Source organism: Lissotriton helveticus, chromosome 5_1 (genome assembly GCF_964261635.1).
Source record: "Lissotriton helveticus chromosome 5_1, aLisHel1.1, whole genome shotgun sequence".
NCBI classification, from domain to species: domain Eukaryota; kingdom Metazoa; phylum Chordata; class Amphibia; order Caudata; family Salamandridae; genus Lissotriton; species Lissotriton helveticus.
In genome coordinates this window covers 1,368,576,464-1,368,597,430 of record NC_136065.1, presented here as the reverse complement: position 1 = coordinate 1,368,597,430, position 20,967 = coordinate 1,368,576,464, and the positions used below count along the sequence as shown (strand labels likewise).

Sequence of the window (20,967 nt, the reverse complement as noted above, 5' to 3'; positions counted from 1 at the left end):
AAAATTTACTTTAAACAAGAAGAGTGGGCAGGGTGGCAGGAAAAGAGTGAACACAGGACCAGAGCCACCGGGGTAGATCAGGGCTGTGCAGAGGGGAGCTGTGTACATGAGGAGGGTAAGCACTGGGCGCCTCAGGCTAACTGCAAAGTGGCACCCTCTGGCAAAGCATTAATGTTAACTGCAGAGAAACAGGATGAAGATGTAGCTATGAAGAGATAGGCATGGTGTAACAATATGGACACAAGGGTAGTAGCGTGTATGCCGTCCAGGTACGAGAAAACAAAACTGAAACATGTCTAAAATGACACACTGCTTGGCTTAAAACCACGAAGACAGCCAAGAAACATTCCCCACCCAAATGCTTTTCATCTCCTCCTCCACCGCAGGTTCCCCAGCATATTATCGACTTCCCCTGCAGCGACAGAGTAACAACAGCAACGCATGCCCAGACCCCATTCTTAAGTTCTTACCCCATCCAGCAAACCAGAAGTGGCCTGACCAGATAACACTTGTGCTACTCCAGAGGTATGCTCACCAGCAGTGACCTCAGAGTGGGCGTGGAGGTCAGCCGATGCCTGGCTTAGTGGAGCGAGAGATGGCACCAGCAACACAGCTTTAGCACTGCAGCAGCTACGGCGCCTGACACAAGAGCAGCCCTTGCCCCCTGCCTCAGCACCCGCCTGCACCGCCACATGCCGCAGCCTGCCCCCGGTGCACCAGTGCTCACCAGTCAGGAACAGCGTCCACTCTGCGGACAAAGATGTCTGGAAATTTAGAGCATTGGATGCCACAATAATTTCAGTATTATGTGGGCGCTTGCAGAAAAAAAGAAAGGCACTTGGCCGCCATGGTTAACGATGAAAGGGGAGACTGTGAAGTGAGTGCTGTGATGATGAAGGGAAACGCACAAACATGCGTGAACAGCTCTGAAGAATTGTTCCGATTTTTTACAAAAGTCCCTGAGAGAAAATATAAACAAGAGGAAGAGTACAATCCATGGGAGTCAACAATTGGGGAAAAAAGGTGGAACAAGCAGGAACCAATATCCAATTAGAAGCAACGTTTTTAAAGGACACTGACAGAGACAAAAGCCAATCAGAAGCTGGAGGTAGGCTATCAGCCCCCTGACTGAATACAGCATGTCGAGAGATAGCGCAGCTGCCTAGGTTCGACCTAAAAAAGGCTGTCAAATAAATGAGGGGCAGGAGGTTGTGGCTTCTCTGTTCCCCCGTCCTAATAACATAAAACATGAATGCTAAAATGAAATCCCTATGAGACATGGCAAGCGGGGGTGTCATAGGAGTGCTTTATAAGAGACAGAAAGCAGAGCCCCCTGTGTAAAGTAGCAGCCACTCCAGCTGACGCTCACAGCCCCCTCCCTGGCCACACAGGATGCCCTGGTAACTTCATTCTCTTTAGCCTTGCTCTAATGTAATTAGGCGTAAAGCACATCTGCTATTCGGTGTACATTTCCCACAATGCTCTGCGCCGCTGCGGGAATGGCTAGGACTAGTTTTCACATTATAAATGCTTTAACCTTGAAGCTGCAATGGATATGAGCAATGGAAACATAAAAATGAATAGACGAAGCACGCTGCGTAGCTGTTTACACAAGTTTAGTACCCAACATAGCACAAACAAGCAATTCGCCAATCGCATTTAGGATGCCCTGAAAAGTGGGTTGGGGCAAAGTCGGGACTAGTATATACATGCTCATAGTACCAAAAAGGTTTTTTAGGCTTTATATTCAGTGAGGAAAATATGTAAGAACGCAGTAGAGGGGGACACGGAAAACAGAAACAAGAGTCAGAAAGGTTTTCAGCTTGCACTTCTCTCTTGAAACAGAATAAGGATGTCGAGGTTATCACGACGTACTGGGAGCTTTCTGGACAAACAGAAAGAGTATGCGGATGACCTCACGGAGAGGCTCTAATCAAAAATAAAGCGTAACCGATATCACTCATTACAGCTAAGATAGAAGGGAGAAGATTCAGAACAGCTTGGTCAAGGAAGGCGCTGGTTGAGGAGTCCTGCATTGGGACACGTTGATACATGTGAGACAGATGGGGCTAAAGGGGCACAGAGGTGCAGGAACTAAACCAACTCGGGAAGGCGTGCGCAGCAGCTAAAAGGAGAGGACATGCGCTACAGAGCTTATAAATTCTGTAAACCTAAACAATGTTAAAAATACTTGCATTTCTATTAAGTGTATAGGTTTGTTTTTAAGAAGTTGAGCGTTGACAATCAGCTACTTCACCAATGCTTTTTTTCTTGTGATGCTATAAAACAGAATGAAAATTGCATATATTATGCAATGAATTACAGAAATGGGCTTTTGGGTAACGAAGGAAGACTAGCTTTTTCACTATTGAAATTAAATGAGCACAATTCATGTTTAGATAGTAGAAAAATATGTACAAAGAAGTATACCTGTAAGTACTAAAACTGGAGCGACTGCCCACAAAGACGAAAATATGGGCGATATAAAACTACTTCTATAATGCATCTGTAAAGATGAGCTGGAGGTGTATTCAGCATGGTATGAAACAAATCTTTTACAAAAAGTTGGAAGACAGAGAAATGACAATCGTGTGTTTCTATGTCTTAGTACAGACCACATGGTGAAAATGCAGTAAGAACCCTAGAGTAATATTACAGATTAGCCCTGTTAATGGAACTTTGAGAGCTGGCCTACAAATCCGAAATCTCCCCTTGGCAAGCTATAGCGATTGCTACAGGCCAGCAAAAGAACATTCTGCCAGCTCCCAATGTCCTGCTGGTATGCTGTGGGCCGGGGGAGCACTGCAGGAGGAGGGGCTTTCTCTTATCTGAAGAGATCGGAAAAGAAGCATTAGTGAAGCCAACTGATCTTGTCTTTTGTTTGTTTGCAAACACGAATGTAATAGGCATGAAATGTCTGCAAGTAAAAAACAGTGAAATGCAGCTACCTTAAGGAAGCGTGTACATGTTTGCAAAAAACGTAGCAAAAAAATGACCCATCTCAAAAATAAATTAAAGCAGAAATTAAAGCAGAGATTGACAACTAGCTATGGCATTTAAGAGAACTACTTTTTAAGCAGATGAGCAGAAGGTGATCACTCACAGTGAGACTGAAGTGACTAAACCAATAGATGGATAAGGCTGACCGAAAGTCGCTTTATGTATTTTTATTATAAATTATGTGGAAAAAAGAGCCTGATGAGATTGCCAAGTCTATCTCTAGGCCAGACCTAAAAACAAGCATTTACAAAGCAATGGTTTCGCCTTTGGAAAAGTTAGAGCTATTGGCATTGTAAATGACAAAATTTGTATTTATGTGTTGGTTTTGAAAACAGATAAATAAATGCCATTGTCATTTACATTGCCATTAGCTTAATCTCTGCAGTCACTCTGCAGTCCCTAGCACTCCATAGCACTCTGCACTCCCTAGCACTCCCTAGTCACTCTGCACTCCCTAGCACTTTCTTCTTTTTTCTCAAGCCCTCCAAAAGAATGCATGTGTTTTCAAGCTGTCTCCCTAGTGTGCTTCTCTTCCCCTGTCATGCTCGATGTTGCTCTTTCAATCCCAATTGCTTCTCTCCCTCATCCTTTTGTGATGCACTCACAATTGTGCTCTTCTCCTCCCTTGTTGCTTTTCAGCCGTGTGCTTCTCTCCCCATCTCGCTGTTCCTCTCTCTCTCTCTCTCTCTCGCATGTTTGCTTTCCTCCTTCCCTTACCCATGCCCTCCCTGTTCCAACTTGGATTGCAAAATAAAAGTATTAAAAAAATGTTCCCGAGTCATTTTGTAGGTGTGCAAATGCATGGTGCACCTACATTCAAAATGACGGAGCCGTCATAGGAATTTTATTATTAATATTCTATAGCTATGCTGCACAGCATCTTGGATGCTGTAGAGCCGGGCTAAAAGCCATTGGCAATAACAAATAAGTCACAAAATGCAAGACCTGTTGGCTTTGCCATTAAATCGGTAATACCGAGCACAAATCTGGAGTGGATGGGATACTTAACGCATGGACTTGGGAAACTTGAGAGCTTTGCGGAAAACCGTGGGACAGCGAGCAGATGCGAGCAGTAACGTGTGTATGAACTTTGGGAGGGGGGAGGGGCAACTATTCAGAGACCATCTCCACATTCTGAAGTGAAGTCCTCACAAATAAAGGAACATTTTTTTCAAATTCCTGGGGTAGAAAGAGGTTTAAGTCTCGTCCTATGAAACGTAAGCGCTTTGCCCGACCCGTATGGACTCCTTAAACCAGACATTTCTCTATAAATTAAAGCTTTTTGCTTGCCAGAATTTGTTGGCACACATACAAAAACAAAACACACGTTTCAGAACGCAAACGTTGATATCTACAACATAAACGTTTGATGGTGGGGCTACTGGGTAAACAGGGTGCCACCTTCTTGACTTGTTAAAGATGTCATGCATTTATTCCACATGCGCGGAAACAAACTGCAAGATGAGACATTTCTTCCTGTTGTACAAAAGGAAATTACAGCCATGCCTGCTGTCAAGGATAACAAATGACTTAACTGGGAATGAGGTGACAAATGGGATGGCCAGGGGAAAGGACCTCGAAGTTGTCCGAGTCGCAGTTTCACTTCTTAGACATACAGCTGTTATTCTTACAGAAACTACGCAACAACTTTCAGAATGGCAATGACACATCCAAGATAAAAATCATCTACTCCTGGTTTCCAAGAAGAAGAAAAAACACGAAACAGAGAGGTTAAGCTGAGAAAACAGAAAGTGGGACCAAAAAACATGCTTTCAGTATCAAAACAGTGTTAGTGACTGAAATTTCACTGGAGTATAACTCGAGACAGCCACACCCTTCCCAGCTCACACACACTCTACTGCACACAGAGAAAGAGGGGCTGGATAAGCATTCTTCCTGGAATCACAGCTTCCAATGCATCGCTTATGAGACCACCCTGGTGGTAATAAAGTGGACTCAGCAAGGGGGCAACACCTGCAACCAATACTCCGAGCAGCTCTACACAGACGTACACAAAACCCAACACAGTCCCCGAGAAAGGTAACTCGAAGCCCTCAGCCCACGGCGGCTAAAAACCACCCCGCTGCCTGGTGTGGGGTCAAATGCTTCTCAGCAGCTCAAACTGGGGTTCTAAAATGACAATGGTCCTTTTGAGTTGCAAATAAGATGCAGATTGCTCGGTTACAGTTCTTTATACGATTGAAATGTGGAGATGTGCTAGGCTCGTGAAACCCTTGCCTTGTAGGGACCCAGGCACGATGCCCACCCAACATAGGGAACAAGAGCACATGTTCATACTGCACACCAGATTGGGGCGGGGGTCCCTGCTTTCTCCCTTCTTGGCCGAAGATCGAAAATCTGTTCTTGCAAGAGTTTTGCTCCATTACCCCGTCCCAAAGCAACCAACCCTGCCCTGGACAGACAAAAGATGTCTATCTACTTCCATGTTTGAGATCCACCTTGTGTGAAAGGAGGCGTGTACCTGGGGGGGAAAAGATGGCAGATAACTTGCGGGTGTGAGGTGAAGTACTCTGACTGTCGGGAATGCATTGGTTAAGAAAAGGAAGCGTTAAGGCTGCGAGCAGGGAAACAACGACTGTAAGTTCAAATGCCTTAGGCAGTGAAAATACGATCTCGGTGTGAACAGGCTTCATTTCATGTCCCCGGCTGTGACAAGAAGTGTCCCCGGCTCCGAGAGACTCACCAGCACTACGGCGAAGCGTTCCTCCAGCTCGGCGGGGTCTGGCATGGGCAACTTCAGGGGCATGCTGTGGGCTCTGAAGTCCGTCTGGGTGGAGTCCATGCTCCCTGCATTCTTCATAGTGCCGGAGGGCCCCGTGCAGAGCAGGGCGAGGATTCGCTCCACCTTCCCGTGTCTCACACACCAAAAAATGCAAAACCAGCAACGTCCTGACAGCCGATTTTGATGCTGTGGAGACTCTGGTGTTCCGCGGCGTTTGTGCGGCTGGCACAGCATGAGTTTAGATGCAGTTTGAAATAAACACATTTCCCCCATTATCCGGAGTTTTACATAATGCGAACTACACCCGAAGGTATCAGCGGGAGGGGGGGGTGGGGACGGGCACACGGACAGCAGGAGGGGGGGGCAGGAACGGGCATACGGACAGCGGGAGGGGGGCGGGAACGGACTGCGGGACATCGCGCAACCCACCCCTGCAAAGAACACTTCCGAAATGGTGGAAAACATAGCTGTAAAAAAAAAATAATAATAAACACCGCCCACCGCCGCATGACGATCGCAAGGGGGCGGGATGAGTAAAAATGGCCGGAACGCCCACGAATCTGCTCCGGCCATGACGGACAGATCTCTGTTCCAATGGCAAGCCTCCATTTATGGAGCTAGCCAATGCAACAGAGGGGCGGGACATGAGTACACATCTCTAGACATAAGATTTCGCCCTGCGCGAAAGTCTGCTTGCGCAGGTTTCGGAAAGGCGAAACCTAAAAAGGTATCATTCTCTTGCAGCACTGCCTCAGCCTCTTCAGCAGCAGACTGTTTACTTACACACGGCTGCCTGGTCTCTTCACTTTGATTTTGCTGGGAGAGAAGCCCAATCAACCAAACAAAGTTGAAAAAAAGTAAACAAACAAGACTACAGATGTAATGCTGAAGGAGATACCAACCACACAAGTGGATGAAGTGGCCTGCACAAATCTGAGAAAGGAAAATGCTTCTTACCTAGTATGCATCTGTTCTTGGCATGTAGAGCTGTAGATTCATATGCTTTGCATAGCCTGCCATCTAGTGTTGGGTTCGGATGTTTGCACTTTGTTTTTCTTCCAAGAAGTCTCTTCCAGTCACGAGGTAGGTGACTCTTCCTTTCGGTGATAGTGTACATGGGCAGCGACTCCATTGTTAGATTGTTTTCCCGCAGAGGGTGATAATGGAGTTAGTGAGAGTAGTAGAAAGAGATGTCCATATATATATATATGTATCTGAGAAAGGGGTCACTGCAACAGGTATAGGTACCTGGGGAGGCGGGTGGGCGCTTATGAATCTACAGCTCTACATGCCAAGAACACATGCATACTGGGTAAGTAGCATTTTCGTTCGAGGCATGTGAGCTGTAGATCACATGCTTTGCATAGACTATATAGCAGTTATCTCCCAAAGCGGTGGCTAACCTGTAGCTGTTGCAGTCATCTGAAATAGTGTACACAAACTGCTTGGCCTACACTAGCTTGCAGTCTTGCTAACACATCTACACAATGGTGTTTTGTGAATGTGTGAGGTGTAGACCATGTCGCAGCTTTGCAGATGTCATCAATGGGTATATTTCCTAAAAATGCCATAGAAGCCCCTCGTTTGCTTGTGGAGTGCGCTCTAGGGGGAATTGTTAGTGTTTGTTTTGCTTTTGCATAGCATGTTTGAATGCACTTGACTATCCACCGTGCAATACCCGATTTTGGTATGGGATTGCCTTTATGTGGTGGAGCAAAAACCACAAATAGTTGGTTTGTCTTACGGAAAGGATTTGTCCTTTCTACGTATTAGAGTAATGCTCTTTTCACATCTAAGGTGTGCAAGGCACGTTCTGCCAGAGAATTTGGTTGAGGGAAGAACACAGGCAACTCAACAGATTGGTTGATATGAAAGGCAGAAATGACCGTGGGTAGGAATTTAGGGTTGGTACGAAGAACCACTTTTTTTGGTGTACTTGTAAAAATGGTTCTTCTATGGTTAGTCCCTGAAGCTCACCTACTCTCCTCAGTGATGTGATAGCTATGAGGAAAGGTACCTTCCAAGTGAGAAATTGCAGATCACATCTGTGCAATGGCTCAAAAGGTGGACCCATCAGTCTGGTGAGGACAATGTTGAGATTCCACACTAGAGCAGGTGGAAGTTTTGGGGGAATTCGTTTTCTAAGTCCCTCCATAAATGCTTTAATGACAGGCATTCTGAAGAGAGACAGATGTTGTCTATTCTGGAGGCATGCAGCTATTGCAGCAAGATGTAGGCATATGAATAGGTATGCTAAATTTGAAAGCTGCAGGTGTAATAAATAGCATATAATGTTTTCAACTGAAGCATCAAGCAGGTTGATTTGATTGTTATAACAGTATATCACAAACCGCTTACACTTTGCTGCATAGCAGGCTCTTGTGGTAGGACATATAGCCTCTTTGATGATGTTTATGCAGTCTGGTGGGAGATTGTGGTAGCTAAACTCTAAGATTTCAGGTGCCAGATCGCAAGATTGAGATGACTGGCATCTAGATGTCTTATCTCTCCATGGCTCTGCGAGAGAAGAGTGGGTGTGAGATGTAGTTTCTGGTGAGGAACTACTGAGAGCTCCAACAGAGTTGTGAACCAGGGTTGACGGGCCCATAAAGGAGCAACTAGGATTAGTGTCAGAGACGCTTGTCTGAGTTTCTGAACCACTAATGGAATGAATGGGAGAGGCGGAAAAGCGTAGGCAAACATACACATCCTAGCCCCCATTCTAAAGCAGGTATTCTACTCAGCGCTCGAAGAGGGAATCCTGCCGCGCACCATGCGCGAAGCACTCATTACATCCCTTTTGAAGCCAGACAAACCCCCCATGTTGTGCGACTCATACCGACCCCTGTCGCTCTTAAACTGCGACACTAAAATCCTAGCGAAGATCTTGGCGACACGCCTTAATCTCCTCATGGAACGCCTGGTTCTCCCAGATCAAGCTGGTTTTGTCCCCAACCGAGCGACGGCACACAACCTCCGTACCCTGCATGCTGTCTTGCAGGACATTAACCCCAGATGCGAGGTGGCAGCCATATTCCTCGACGCTACCAAAGCCTTTGATTCCCTGGAATGGGATTATCTCCTCGGCACTTTGCGCCACATGGGGGTACCATTCCGCTTTCTGGACTGGGTTCCGCTACTTTATAACCAGCCGACGGCCACGATACTACTCAACGGCGCCAGAACCGAACCCTTTACAGTGCAGCGTGGAATGCGCCAAGGCTGCCCCTTATCTCCTGTCCTCTTTGCTATCGCAGTCGAACCCCTGGCTGCAAAGTTGCGCCAACACCACAATCACCGCGCCCTCAACTACCCTTCCCGTCCGTTATTGGTGTCCCTATACGCGGACGATATCACCCTCTATATTGCAAAACCAAAAGAAAATCTCAACCCAATCTTGCGCGAGATCACTAAGCTTGGAGGATTATCAGGAGTGCAAATTAACTGGGGGAAGTCGGCCATTTTCCCACTTACCGACATCACTTTACCTCACCCGCTGGACTACCCCTTGATATGGGAGCAAGATGATCTGAAATACTTGGGCATCCACATCTCCCGAAACAAAGAGGACATGATGCGGGCCAACCACGGTACCGTTATAGATAAAATTACTGACACGGTCACCAAGTGGATCCATCTCCCGCTCTGAATGGCAGGTAGAATAGCCTTGATCAAGATGGTACTCCTCCCTAAACTATTATACCTGTTTGTCAACATTCCCTATGATCCGGGGAAATTCTTCTTCAGCACCCTTAGATCCGAGCTCACTCGGTTGATATGGGACGGAAAGCAGGCACGTGTCAGCCTGGATCCCCTTATGCTCCCCTTCCATTTGGGCGGTTTTGACGTCCCTAACTTTCAGAGGTATTATGACTGCGGGCAGGCCCACTTTGCGGCCTACTGGTACTTCCCACCCCTTTTATGGCACACCTTGCCGTTGGGATGGCTATATGGCCCCCATAACTACCACAGGCTACATACATTCCAAGGTGAGGCCCAGAGAACGAGACCCTTCCACAGTGGACTGCACAGTGGCAGCATGGCGGCGCATGGCGCAATCCCTGGACTGCGCATTTCTCTACTCACCCAAGTTACCCCTAGCAAATGACCCCAGACTCCGGGTTGCCTGCGAGGAGATAGGGCGCAAACTCCTTAGAGAACTGGGCTTTGTCCACTGGGGAGAGCTGTATCCGAACGGGACCTTTCTAACAGCTGGACAGTTCTTCAGGGAGAGATCAGCCTCAGTCATGGACACGTTCCTATTTACCTGTTTGCGTCAAAATGTGCGCGCTGTCACTCCTGACTTCCCTACGGAGCCAGAAACCTTTGCACCACTACATGCTATAGTCCACGCGGATACACCACGCCACGTAGTCTCTAAACTTTACAAACATGTTCAGGAAGTTCCGCCCCCCCCCCCCCCCATTTAAGCCCGGCTGGAATGGGATGGCGACCTCGCGGAGCCACTTACCGACGACCAGTGGGAAACCTGCTGCACACAAACAAAGGCCATCACAGGTAATAACAGATTGCGCCTCCTACACTATAAATTCCTGCATCGAGTGTACCATACACATGCGCGATTATACAGATTCCAGCTCCGCAACTCTGACTGCTGCCTTCGCTGCTGGGGCTGACTTCTTTCACTTAGCCTGGACCTGCCCACAGGTGGCTGCATACTGGTTGCAGGTGTTTGAGGGGCTTTCGGACATGCTGGGCACCACCATAGACCCTTGCCCTTTGATTGCTCTGCTGGGCCTGTCACAACAGGTAGCCACCCCACACAGAAAACTCCTTGCACTCAGTCTCCTCCTTGCCAAGAGGCGGGTGGGCGTGTCGATGGGGGAGAGGGAGGGCGCCTAAATTCAAATGCTGGCTCCGGGAGATGGCCACTTGGCAGGAGCGCTTGCACGACTATGCTGAGCTAATGCCTGTGCAGTCTAAACCTAAGGACATCTGGGCCCCCATTGTGGCTTATCTGCTTCGCCAGCATGCGGAGGGGGAAGATGACCACGATCCTCCTCTTACATGCAATCCTGCAAGTCCTTAAGGTTTCTGGGCTATGGTTTGGACCAATGGGCTGCACACCACCCCCCCCCCTGTTCTGTACATTGGGCCTCACGCGACTGCTACCTAACACTTGTACACCAACCCCACGTGACACCAAAAAAGGGCCAGGTGGCGCGGATAGCCGGGGTGGCTTGGTTCCACCTACCTTACTTGAGATTGTCTCCCGTTTGTGCACAGATCTATGGATGGGCTAATTTGTATGCAAAATTACACTTCATGACAGAAATGGTGTGTTAACTGTTTCCCTGGGGTTATTGGTTGATGTTTATTTTCCTCTTTTCGTTACACGTATAAACTGTTCCTTGTGTCCTACATAGCATGGGAATATGCAATACATTGGTATCCCACTTGACACACAGTTGCCCGATCTGAATGCATCGATGTACCGTGCTCCCTAAAGAACGCTAGAGTCTATCTAGGGAAGCAGCGAGGAACAATGTATAAGGAAAATGTAAGATATTGGCATATCTTGGTTGGTGGCAGCTCCTGGGGTCCGCTTGGAGAACGAACTGCAACACTCAGCGCTACATAGCGCGCATTACCTCTGTAAAGCTTTAGGTAGCTTTAGGCAGCGCGTGCATGAATACGATGCTGATGCCGCCTCGACAATTTTAAAAATAACTTTTAAATCACTACTTACTTACTATTTTGGGCACTCTATTATTTTAAAAGCTTGCATACCACTGTACCTCGCCCCGTTCCACCACGGCTGACTGTGCCGCTTGTGTGGAGGGCGAGGCGCCATCTTGGATAGGGCCAGACCGGAGCTAGCGGTCTAGCTCTTCTGGGGAGGAAGGGATAAAACGATATGTGCATCCGGGAGCGCAGCGGGCGCGCCGAAGGCGCGCCTAAGGCAAGCCCGTCTGCGCCCGTCCGCGGCCGGCCGGGGCCAGGGGCCAACCCCTATGCTCAAAAACATTGTTATACCTCGGATGAATTGCTCACTCTGAGACCCACAGACCATCTCTGCCCCATCCTACCCCTGCATGTATTAAATCGTACCTCATTATACGGTCTCTCCCAAAAAACTGATTACACCGCTTACATTCCCACTTCTACTCAGCTTACACCTATCGCCAGTCAGTTACCCCAAACCCCTCAGGTCAAACTTCGCTGTATATACCTTAATACACGCTCCATGGCCAAACACCAAGTGGATATATTTTTATTATTAACATCGGAGAAACCTGACATAGTGTTTCTATCTGAAACCTGGCTTACCCAGGATTCACTGCCAGACATCCTAGCCTGCCTTCCAGCGGATTACTATATCCTCAATGGTAATAGATCTGCGGAAAAAAAGGGTGGAGGAGTGGCTGTCATTATTCATAAAACACACAAGTTCACTATACTTCCCTCTCTGGCTTTGATCTCCACAGAGAACATTGTTTTAAAGACTGACACAGACAGTGGAGCAATATTAGCGGTCTTGCTTTATCGGCCACCTCAACCAATGCCCAGCTTTCCATTACAACTGGCCGAACAACTGGCTACTCTCGTAACAAATTACTCCAAAGTCGCTTTAATCGGGGATTTCAACCTTTGGTTTGACGACATTGAAGCAGACCCACAGGCAGCTGAAATGAAAGACCTACTCTCTGACCTCAATCTAATTCAACACATTCACTCTCCTACCCATGAGAAGGGTCACAGTCTAGATCAAATATGGTCTTATAATACTTCACTAACTGCACCTCTTATTAAGCCTTGTGTTTGGTCTGATCACTTTTTTATTCATTTTACAATCACCGTTGAGTTGAGCACGAAACAGTCATCCCAGCCTGGAGGGAAAACTAGGAAATGGACGGGTATTGACATACCGGCTTTTCTTGATACCTTGGCCATTACCCCGCCCTCACTGATTAACCCCTTCGACGCTCATGACGAGCCCAGCTCGTCATGGAGTTTCCATTGATTTCAATGGAAATTGCATTGAAGTGAAGCATTAAGCTTAGCATCCAAGTGGTTAAAGACATTGAGGTCATGGAGGAGTCTTTCTCTCACTGGATTCAAACGGCAGCGGACATTCACGCACCTTGCGTGAATTTTTCTCGCTCACGTCCCCACGATGCACATAAATGGTTCACCTCGCAACTGAAGACTTTGAAACTCGAAGTCCGCCAAAAAGAAAGGAAATGGAGGTCTAACTATCTTCCACAGGACAAAGCAACTTATTGCTTGGCCCGGAAGAACTACCAAAAAACCATTTTAAAACAGAAAACTACCTATTTCTCAGAAAAAAATTTAAACTCACAGAATCAATCCAAAGATATCTTCAACATAGTGAATAATTTGTGTAACAGTGATAGAACAACCCCTTCAGTCACTCCTTCACAAGACCTTTGTGACACTTTAAACCTCTTTTTCACTGATAAAATTACCACCATAAAAAAGAGCATACTCAATCTCTCTATCCCTGCCCCTTTGGACGACAGCTACCATAACACTACTACATTAGACTCATTTCCTCTGATTGACACAAAAACTTTGTCTGACCTATTAGTACGTGTTAAATCTGGCTCACCCAACGATATCTGTCCCCCACTTATATTTAGAGAGGTAGGACTAGCCTTTCCCCAAGTAGTACTTTCATTACTGAACGAATCACTCGCACAAGGCAAGGTCCCTAGTAGTTTTAAGAATGCCCTGCTCATCCCACTCTTAAAAAAAACCTGGTGCAGACCCACTCGATCCGATTAATTATAGGCCCATATCCCCCTTACCTTACGCATCTAAGATTCTGGAAGCCTATGTCTCCTCTTGCTTGTCCAAGTTCATTGAAAAATCTGATTACTTGGAACCAAATCAGGCTGGTTTCCGCCCCTGTCATTCAACGGAGGCCGTGATTCTGGCTGTCCAGAATACTTTAAGATCTAATGCTGACAGAGGTATACATCAGGCCCTTGTACTCCTTGACCTTTCGGCCGCGTTCGACACGGTTGACTATACCATCCTTGTCAACCGTGTCGAACAAGCCGGTTTGAGAGGTTCTGCCCTAAACTGGATCACTTCTTTTATAACAGGGAGTTCGCAGTCAGTAAGACTTGGCAATTTTACAGCTCCTAAAACTCCAATCACACGTGGGGTCCCTCAAGGTTCCTCATTATCACCTTTATTATTTAATCTCTACCTTCGCCCATTACTTTATTCTTTGCAGAACTCCAAAGTTACCATCTACAACTACGCGGATGATCTCCAGCTTGTCTTTCCACTCAACACTGCTGACTCCGTGACAGAATTTCAAAACACGATGACACACATACAGAGATGGATGAATCTCAACCATCTAAAACTTAACCCAGGCAAGACAGAGCTAATCTTGCCTGGGAAAAGTGAATTGAGTTGGGGCCCATGTTTCTGGCCATCTGACATGGGAGCCACACCCACAAAATCCCTCTCTGTAAAAGGTCTGGGGGTCACGTTGAGCGCAGATCTATCTTTGAAGGGACAAGTTGGAACAGTAGTCTCCGCTAGTTTTTTTCAACTTAAAAAAATAAAAAAAATAGCCCAGCTCCTCACACAATCTGCTCTTCTTCAGGTAGTCATTGCTCTTGTTCTTTCCCGACTGGACTTTTCTAACAGCCTTTATCTGGGACTCCCAGTTGGCCAGTTGAAAAGACTTCAGCTTGTCCAAAACCAAGCAGCCAGGCTGATCTGTAAACAGTCCAAATGGCAGTCCATCAGACCCAGCTTGGAAAGATTACACTGGCTACCTGTAAAACAAAGAACTGAGTTCAAAACTGGATGCATTATTTTTAAAGCCTTGCAGGACACTGGACCAAAATTCATTAGGAATCTTGTTTCCAGGTATAATCCTTCTTTAACCTTCGCTCTGCGCACAAAAGCCTCCTGACTGTACCCTCTTTTAAGAAAAAACGGTTGGGGGGTAGCTGCTTTGATCACCTTGCAGCTACCTTTTGGAATTCCCTTCCCCTGCCTATTAGACAGAGCCCTGATCTTCTTATTTTTAGACGTTCTTTGAAGACCTGGCTTTTTAAACAGGCTTACTGTTAAAATATTGGTTCCTATACAGGCTCACGCTCAGAGTAATTATTAGTGTTATGTTCCTCTCCGATAGCGCCATGAAGCCCACGGGCGTACGTGCACTTAATAAGTAATTTTTAACATAACATAACATAACATCCTTAGCAAATTTGCGTGACTTCGAATATGCATCCCAGACTACGCTGCCGGACCGTTGGTTGTCGGCTCAAAAGCTGTGTAAATATGTTTGAAAACTGAGATGAAGTACTTACCGCTGCCGGCCCAATGGGTTGTATGCATCAGGCTGTGTCACGCATGTCACTATCAATAAAGGTCTTTGTTGGACTTGGCCCTTATGGCAGGTTCACCCCTAAACTTTTTGCTTGTAAAGGTGACCTGGTGATGGTGATTTTTGGGTTCTGCGCACTTTCACTGTGTCCCAGTGGAAAGTGCGTGCGCACTTTGAGTGCATGTGGGGAGATAGGCCTGCCCTCCCATAGGAATGCATGGGGAATGTATGTGTCCCTGGTAGTTCCTGATGCGTGGGGAGTGCAGGCTCGAGTTTGGTATGTGTGAACTCGTGGAAGTGAATGCTGCGCGATGGTATGTGCAGCTTGTATGTGTCTAGTGGGGAAGCGCCACTTCTAGACATGGCTATGTGAGTGCTGTGAAGGTGCTGGCGTGTGATTGGCTGGAGCTGGCTGGCATGCCAGGCTCCAGGAAGTCTGGATGGGTCTGCCCGGTGGTGAGTGGGAGATTAGCATGCTGATGGCTGGGGAGGAGTGTACCCGTGTCCTGAATGAGGCTGGGTTTTCCCCTGACAATGCTGGCTCCGCCCCCCCTGTGGTGCGTCTAACGACCCTAGCCCTGCCAGTGAATAGAGAGGGTGGTTGGGCCATCAGCAGTGCTCACAGACCAGCTGCGACTGGTTCTGCCCCCACCCTGCACCTACAGACAAAGGATTTACTGTATAAAAATGGGGCTGTGTCCCAACAGAAGTTGTTCTCTGCCAGGATCCTGCCTGAGGGGGCTGCTGCTGTTGCTGGGCCAGAGGACCGCCACTTGGACTGTCTCCCTGCCTGGAGACCCAGTGAGCTGGCTCTGGGCCCAGCCTTGCCCCCCCTACCTCGCTGAAGGACTCTGCCTGGACTTTGGGGGCCTGAACCTTCCCCTAGCGCTTGGGAGCGCTTGATTTCGGCCCCCAGCGCTTAATAGCGCTTTATTTGCTACTTTTGCGCAGGAGGCGCTTTATAAATTCATCTAGCGCTTGTGAGCGCTTTATAAATTCATCTAGCGCTTGTGAGCGCTTTGCCTGCCCTAGCGAGTGCCCACCTCGCTTATTTGTAATTAATTTGCCCCCTGGCAGGTGCCCACCCTGCCAGGGACCTGGCCGCTAATTTTGTACTTTTAGCGAGGGACCCCACCCCTCGGTAAATTCATACTCCGCCTGCCTGCCTGAGACGGGCCGCCGCGCTGCCCGCGACGACCCGGAAGTGGTTGGGCGGCCAGCCAATCGCTGCGCGGCCCAGTGAGAAGGACCGGAAGTCCCGCCCCACCGCAGCCGCGAGACGAAGGAAGCTGCCTGCCGGTTCCCCCGGGGCTCCCGAGTGTAGGGAGAGCCCCGGAAGTTCTGCTGATCTCCAGGGAGGCCGGGAGCCCACCCCGCCTCCCAGGAACCCCCGCCGCAGAGGAGAAGACTTGAGTGAGGCACCACAGCTCCTGGGAGCCCCGAGGAGCAGGAGCTCTCCCCCCGCAGACAGCCGATGAGTGGGGTCCGGGGTCCAGTCTGGAAGAGGAGGGCGTCGGGGCACATTGCCGGTGCCCGCCCCTCCCCTCCAGCGCGAGGACAGTTGTGTGGAGCCACAGAGGCTCTTAGGGCTACTATTGAGTTCCGAGTCCCCCAAGAGGGGGGGGGGGGGCTTCACCAACGGGGGCATTATTTGGCATCAAGCCCACAGGGGGCTCACGGCGCCCCATTGCCTTTGGGAGTCCCCAAGAGGGGGACTTCAGCGTACAGCGTTACAGTTGTTCTTGGAGCCCAGAGAGGCTCGTCGGTGCCGCAGTTGTTTTTCGGGTCCCCAGCAGGGGGACTCCAACGTGCCGGGACATTTATAGTGAGAGGGGACGCCGGGGCACATTGTCGGTGCCCGCCCCCGGCCTGTCTGTGAATTCCTTGTATTGAGAGCCCACGAGGCTCTAGCATCTCGAGGGGCATTGTTTGGTTAGAGCCCAGAGAGGCTCACAGCCCCCATTGTTGTGTCAGAGCCACGGAGGCTCGAGGGGGCATTTGTTTGTTTAGAGCCCAGGAGGCTCCCCCCATCGTGTTGGCCCCATCATTGTTCTACCCAGTTGCCCAGCACTTTGTGGGCAACTGCCACGTTTAGGCCCCCTGATTGGGACACAGGGCGGCCTAGCCCTAGAAAGGCCAGTTGGCCTATGGACAGTCACAGGTGGTGACTTATGTGAGTTTGGCGCAATTGTTCTTCTGCTGCACCTCTGAATGTGTTTTTATGCGTCATGTGCCTTGTTCTTACACCTCTGAATGTATTGTTGATGCATCATGTGTTTTCCTTCCTTACACCGCTGAATGTATGTTTATGCATCATGTGTTATGTGCTTTCACCCCTACAGGTATTGTGATACTTAGGTGGTTGTTTTTCTCCTAGTGCAGGTGGTGCTAGTGAGGTCCTGGTTACCAGTAGTTACTGGTTGTGTGCTACAGTGATTTTACATTCTATGTTCTAAGTGCTATTTCTAAAAGTGTTACTTCTAAAAGTGCTGATTCCTGACAGTGGTCCAGGTGGCCCTGTCTTGTACATATCCCCTGTAAATTCTGCCCGTGCCTCCGGCACATTGTAAAGTGTGTGTTTTTATCTAATGTGTTTTGGTGTAATACAAAGGCTATTTTTATATAACCTTGTGTGGCGTTTCCTTTGTGGTGGGCCTCTGGGTGTTGTTGCTGGGGTGCGTGCGCAAATACTTAACTCACATCGCCTCCAAGTTTAGCCTTGCTGCTCGCGCCATGTTACCTAGAGGGTGAGCAGGGGTTATCTTGGCGTGTAACTCCCTTGCCCTGACTTAGGAGTGGTGGTCTCTGACTGACTTTGGCGCAAGCCCTGGCCAGCCAGGGATCCCATTTCTAACAGTCTTACAAACTTTTTAAAAAATTTAAAAAAAAAATGTAAAAAAAGTTTGACAGCCGGAAAATTTAAGATTAGCAGAGAAAAAAAAAAAAAGAAATACAGAGATCTGGGCCTAAATCCATCGTTTTTTTGCTCACTATTCCAGTTTGGACCCAGCAATATGCAAATCAGTCTTGACCCTATCCCCATGGGAACAGTCCAGCCCAAACTGCATTATGCAGTCACCACGTCCTTTACTTTTTTTTTATTTAATAGATGTAAGATGGCGGACACCGCTAGGATCAGTGAATTACATTATTTGCATGAATTACTTTCACCATTACGGAGCAGGTCATTAGCAAACAGCAGGTGCCAGGCCCTCCCAAAAGATTTAAAATGTTCATGACGCAGCAGAGGAGCGGGTGGTGTGAAGCAACAGGAAGTGGGAGAGTGGTAGGGAACAAAGGTGAGTAGGCGGGTGGGTGAAGCACAGGGGAGGAAAGAAAAGGGGAGAGGGCGGCAACAGTGAATGATAGGGTGAAATTTAGTATAAATAAAGGCAGACAAGATGGGTAAAGCAGCATACACAAGAAGAAAGCAGCAGAAGCGGAAAGAGGCGTGGGATACGCACACGCGGGACAGGGCCACACAGAGTATGGAGATAGGTATTTGGATGGGGGGAAAGCATGCAAGAGAGCGATAGAAAACACATGCACTCTAATGGAGTGCTTAATCAAGAAAAAAAAGTAATTTCCTAAAAAGGAGCAGTGGAAGGATACAAGTCATCTTTCAAAAGGATGGTACACAACCCATGCAGCAGAGAAGGCAGAAAAACAAGCAGAGCAAGGCAAGCCATCGAATATGAAGCAAGCAAATGAGTGGCAAAACCAACAAATGGTAAGAAATGGGTGGGATCCCAGTCCAGTGCAAGTTGTTGGTATGCTCCACAAGAGGCTTGCGCCTACAGACAAGTAAAAGTAGGTTTGAAGATGGAAGCAGTAAGTTGAAGTAGTGGGGTTAAAGTTTTTTGTGAGTGCAACGTGTCACAGAAAGGGCCAAGACAGAAGGCAACAGCATGGAAAGACTTTTTACTGGCAAGTGTTGAAAAGCATTGAGAAATCAGGCAAGGCAATAAAGCTAGGGTAACAAAAGTGGGAAGGACGACAATAGCAGCTCGTCACAACCCTACTGATGAACACCGGCCAGCAGGAAGATATTCAGTGGCAGACAGGCAAACAGAATTATAGAAAAATAATGAAGGCAGGCAAGACAGTGTAATAAGCAGGATTAGTATCTTCATAACAAATAGTAAATACAGAGCAAATTAATAACAGAAGAAAAACAAGCAGCAACATAGAAAGAGCGACTCACTGAGAATGAACAATGCAGAGCGTGAGAGAATAGCATTTTGTGTCATACTTCAAACTCACCAGAAATCGGACATCATCAAAGCCGTTCAACAGCAGCTTCCTCTCATACTGTTGCAGGCCAAAGGACTCCAGCCATTCCCCAACACTCTGCTCCAACATGCGCCAACCTGGTGAGAGAGTAATCGTCAAAGACTTGAAAAGTGAAACACGAGTGAGGTGGCGGCAGCAACACTTGGAAAATGACATATGGCAATACAACACCATTTTCTAAACAGGAGTAAAATGCTTACATCGGGACCTAAGGCCACCATGCATCATCACACCAACAATGGAGTAGGCTATGGTGTGAGTGAGATCTTCCTTCTCCAAAAAGCCAAGTAGCTTTACTAGTTCTGCTCGGTTTCTGAAAAGTAAACTACCTTAATCACAATCCACTTCCACGACCACGTAGTCCTGCACTAAGTGTTCAGGGCAAAAGATTCAGGAAATTACACATTTCAACTTTTTTTTTTAGAGTATGCAGAAGAATTAAAATCCAGAAATCTAACAGACATATACAGGATCATGGGAAAAGGCCCAGGGAAAGACAAAGTGTCAGTAAGCGCCCAGTCAGAAGGTATAGATACCATGAACAACCATAGCAAGTTAATGAGGAAGAGAAAGCACATCCTCATGCATTTGTGCAACATGAAGGGGAATGGCTCGTCAGACCATGCACTTACTAACATATCTCATCTAACTTTAGCCTGCATCAATTAGAGCATGCTATGGAAGCAAGAGCATGCAGAGTGAAGACCAACCATTTGACGCACTGTGAGCATGAGACAATGACAAGCAACCAAGCTCAACACCAGTGCTTTCAAGAGAGGAAGAGGAGATGTCAGCAATGAGTTCCACAACAAAAACTCCAAGGTGATGCATACCAGAACAACTCATTCGCCATCAGTCTACATGCAAGTAGCATGGATATCTGTTGACTGTGTACAAGGTCTCGTAGGTCACCAGACATCTGCAACATCCTGTATAGTGTGCCAGGGCCCAATGTGTGTGTGCCTGCCCCCGCCAGATGTATGTACAACACTGTCTCAACAGCCTGCCATTTGGGTGAAGGCAGTATCCTTTCTTTACTTCACTAACTCTTCTCAGAAAAGCTACAATTTTCCAGGACATTTCATACTTCCACGATAACAGTCTCTGAGTCTAAAGTAGTTCAACTCCTATCACTGTTAATACACCAGTTCGGCTCCGAATCATATTCAGTCAAAGTGCTTGATAAACCTAAGTCACGCAGTTGTATCCTCATTGGCCCTGCAGACAAAGAACACAAACTGCTGTCACTTCACCTTTCTCCGCTTGACCTTTAACGTGAGAGATATACAGCTACTTGCTCCTTTTAGAAATGTATTGGTTTGGACACTTGAGGGCATCAGTAACATATTTCAACTATGTCAGTGTCTCAAGCCATCAGATACAGTCATCGCCTTTCAGACACAACAGCTTAGTTGTCTGCCCTGGTCAGAAGCACAGGAAGAAGAAAGCAGAGTCCACCCTGTGTTTCAAACGCTGCTGGACTGTCAGAGGACAGGTCCACGGTTCCAGCAGTGGAAGGACTTCATAAAGCAGTATCAGCAATTGGCTGCAACAAGTAGCACCATATTTCAGCCAAACATTGTCCCCA

The 20,967-nt window shown here is 47.6% G+C and overlaps 1 protein-coding gene across 22 annotated transcripts in view; it reads right to left on the bottom strand.

Annotated features, from left to right (window-relative positions):
- Window positions 1-20,967, bottom strand: part of ANKS1A (ankyrin repeat and sterile alpha motif domain containing 1A) — a 1,080,152-nt gene that overhangs the window by 216,387 nt on the left and 842,798 nt on the right. For all 22 annotated transcript variants that reach the window (XM_078644289.1, XM_078644292.1, XM_078644288.1 and 19 more), the window contains one exon: window positions 19,350-19,456. In XM_078644289.1, the coding sequence (XP_078500415.1) occupies window positions 19,350-19,456 (107 nt within the window). The remainder of the gene's footprint in view (window positions 1-19,349; window positions 19,457-20,967) is intronic.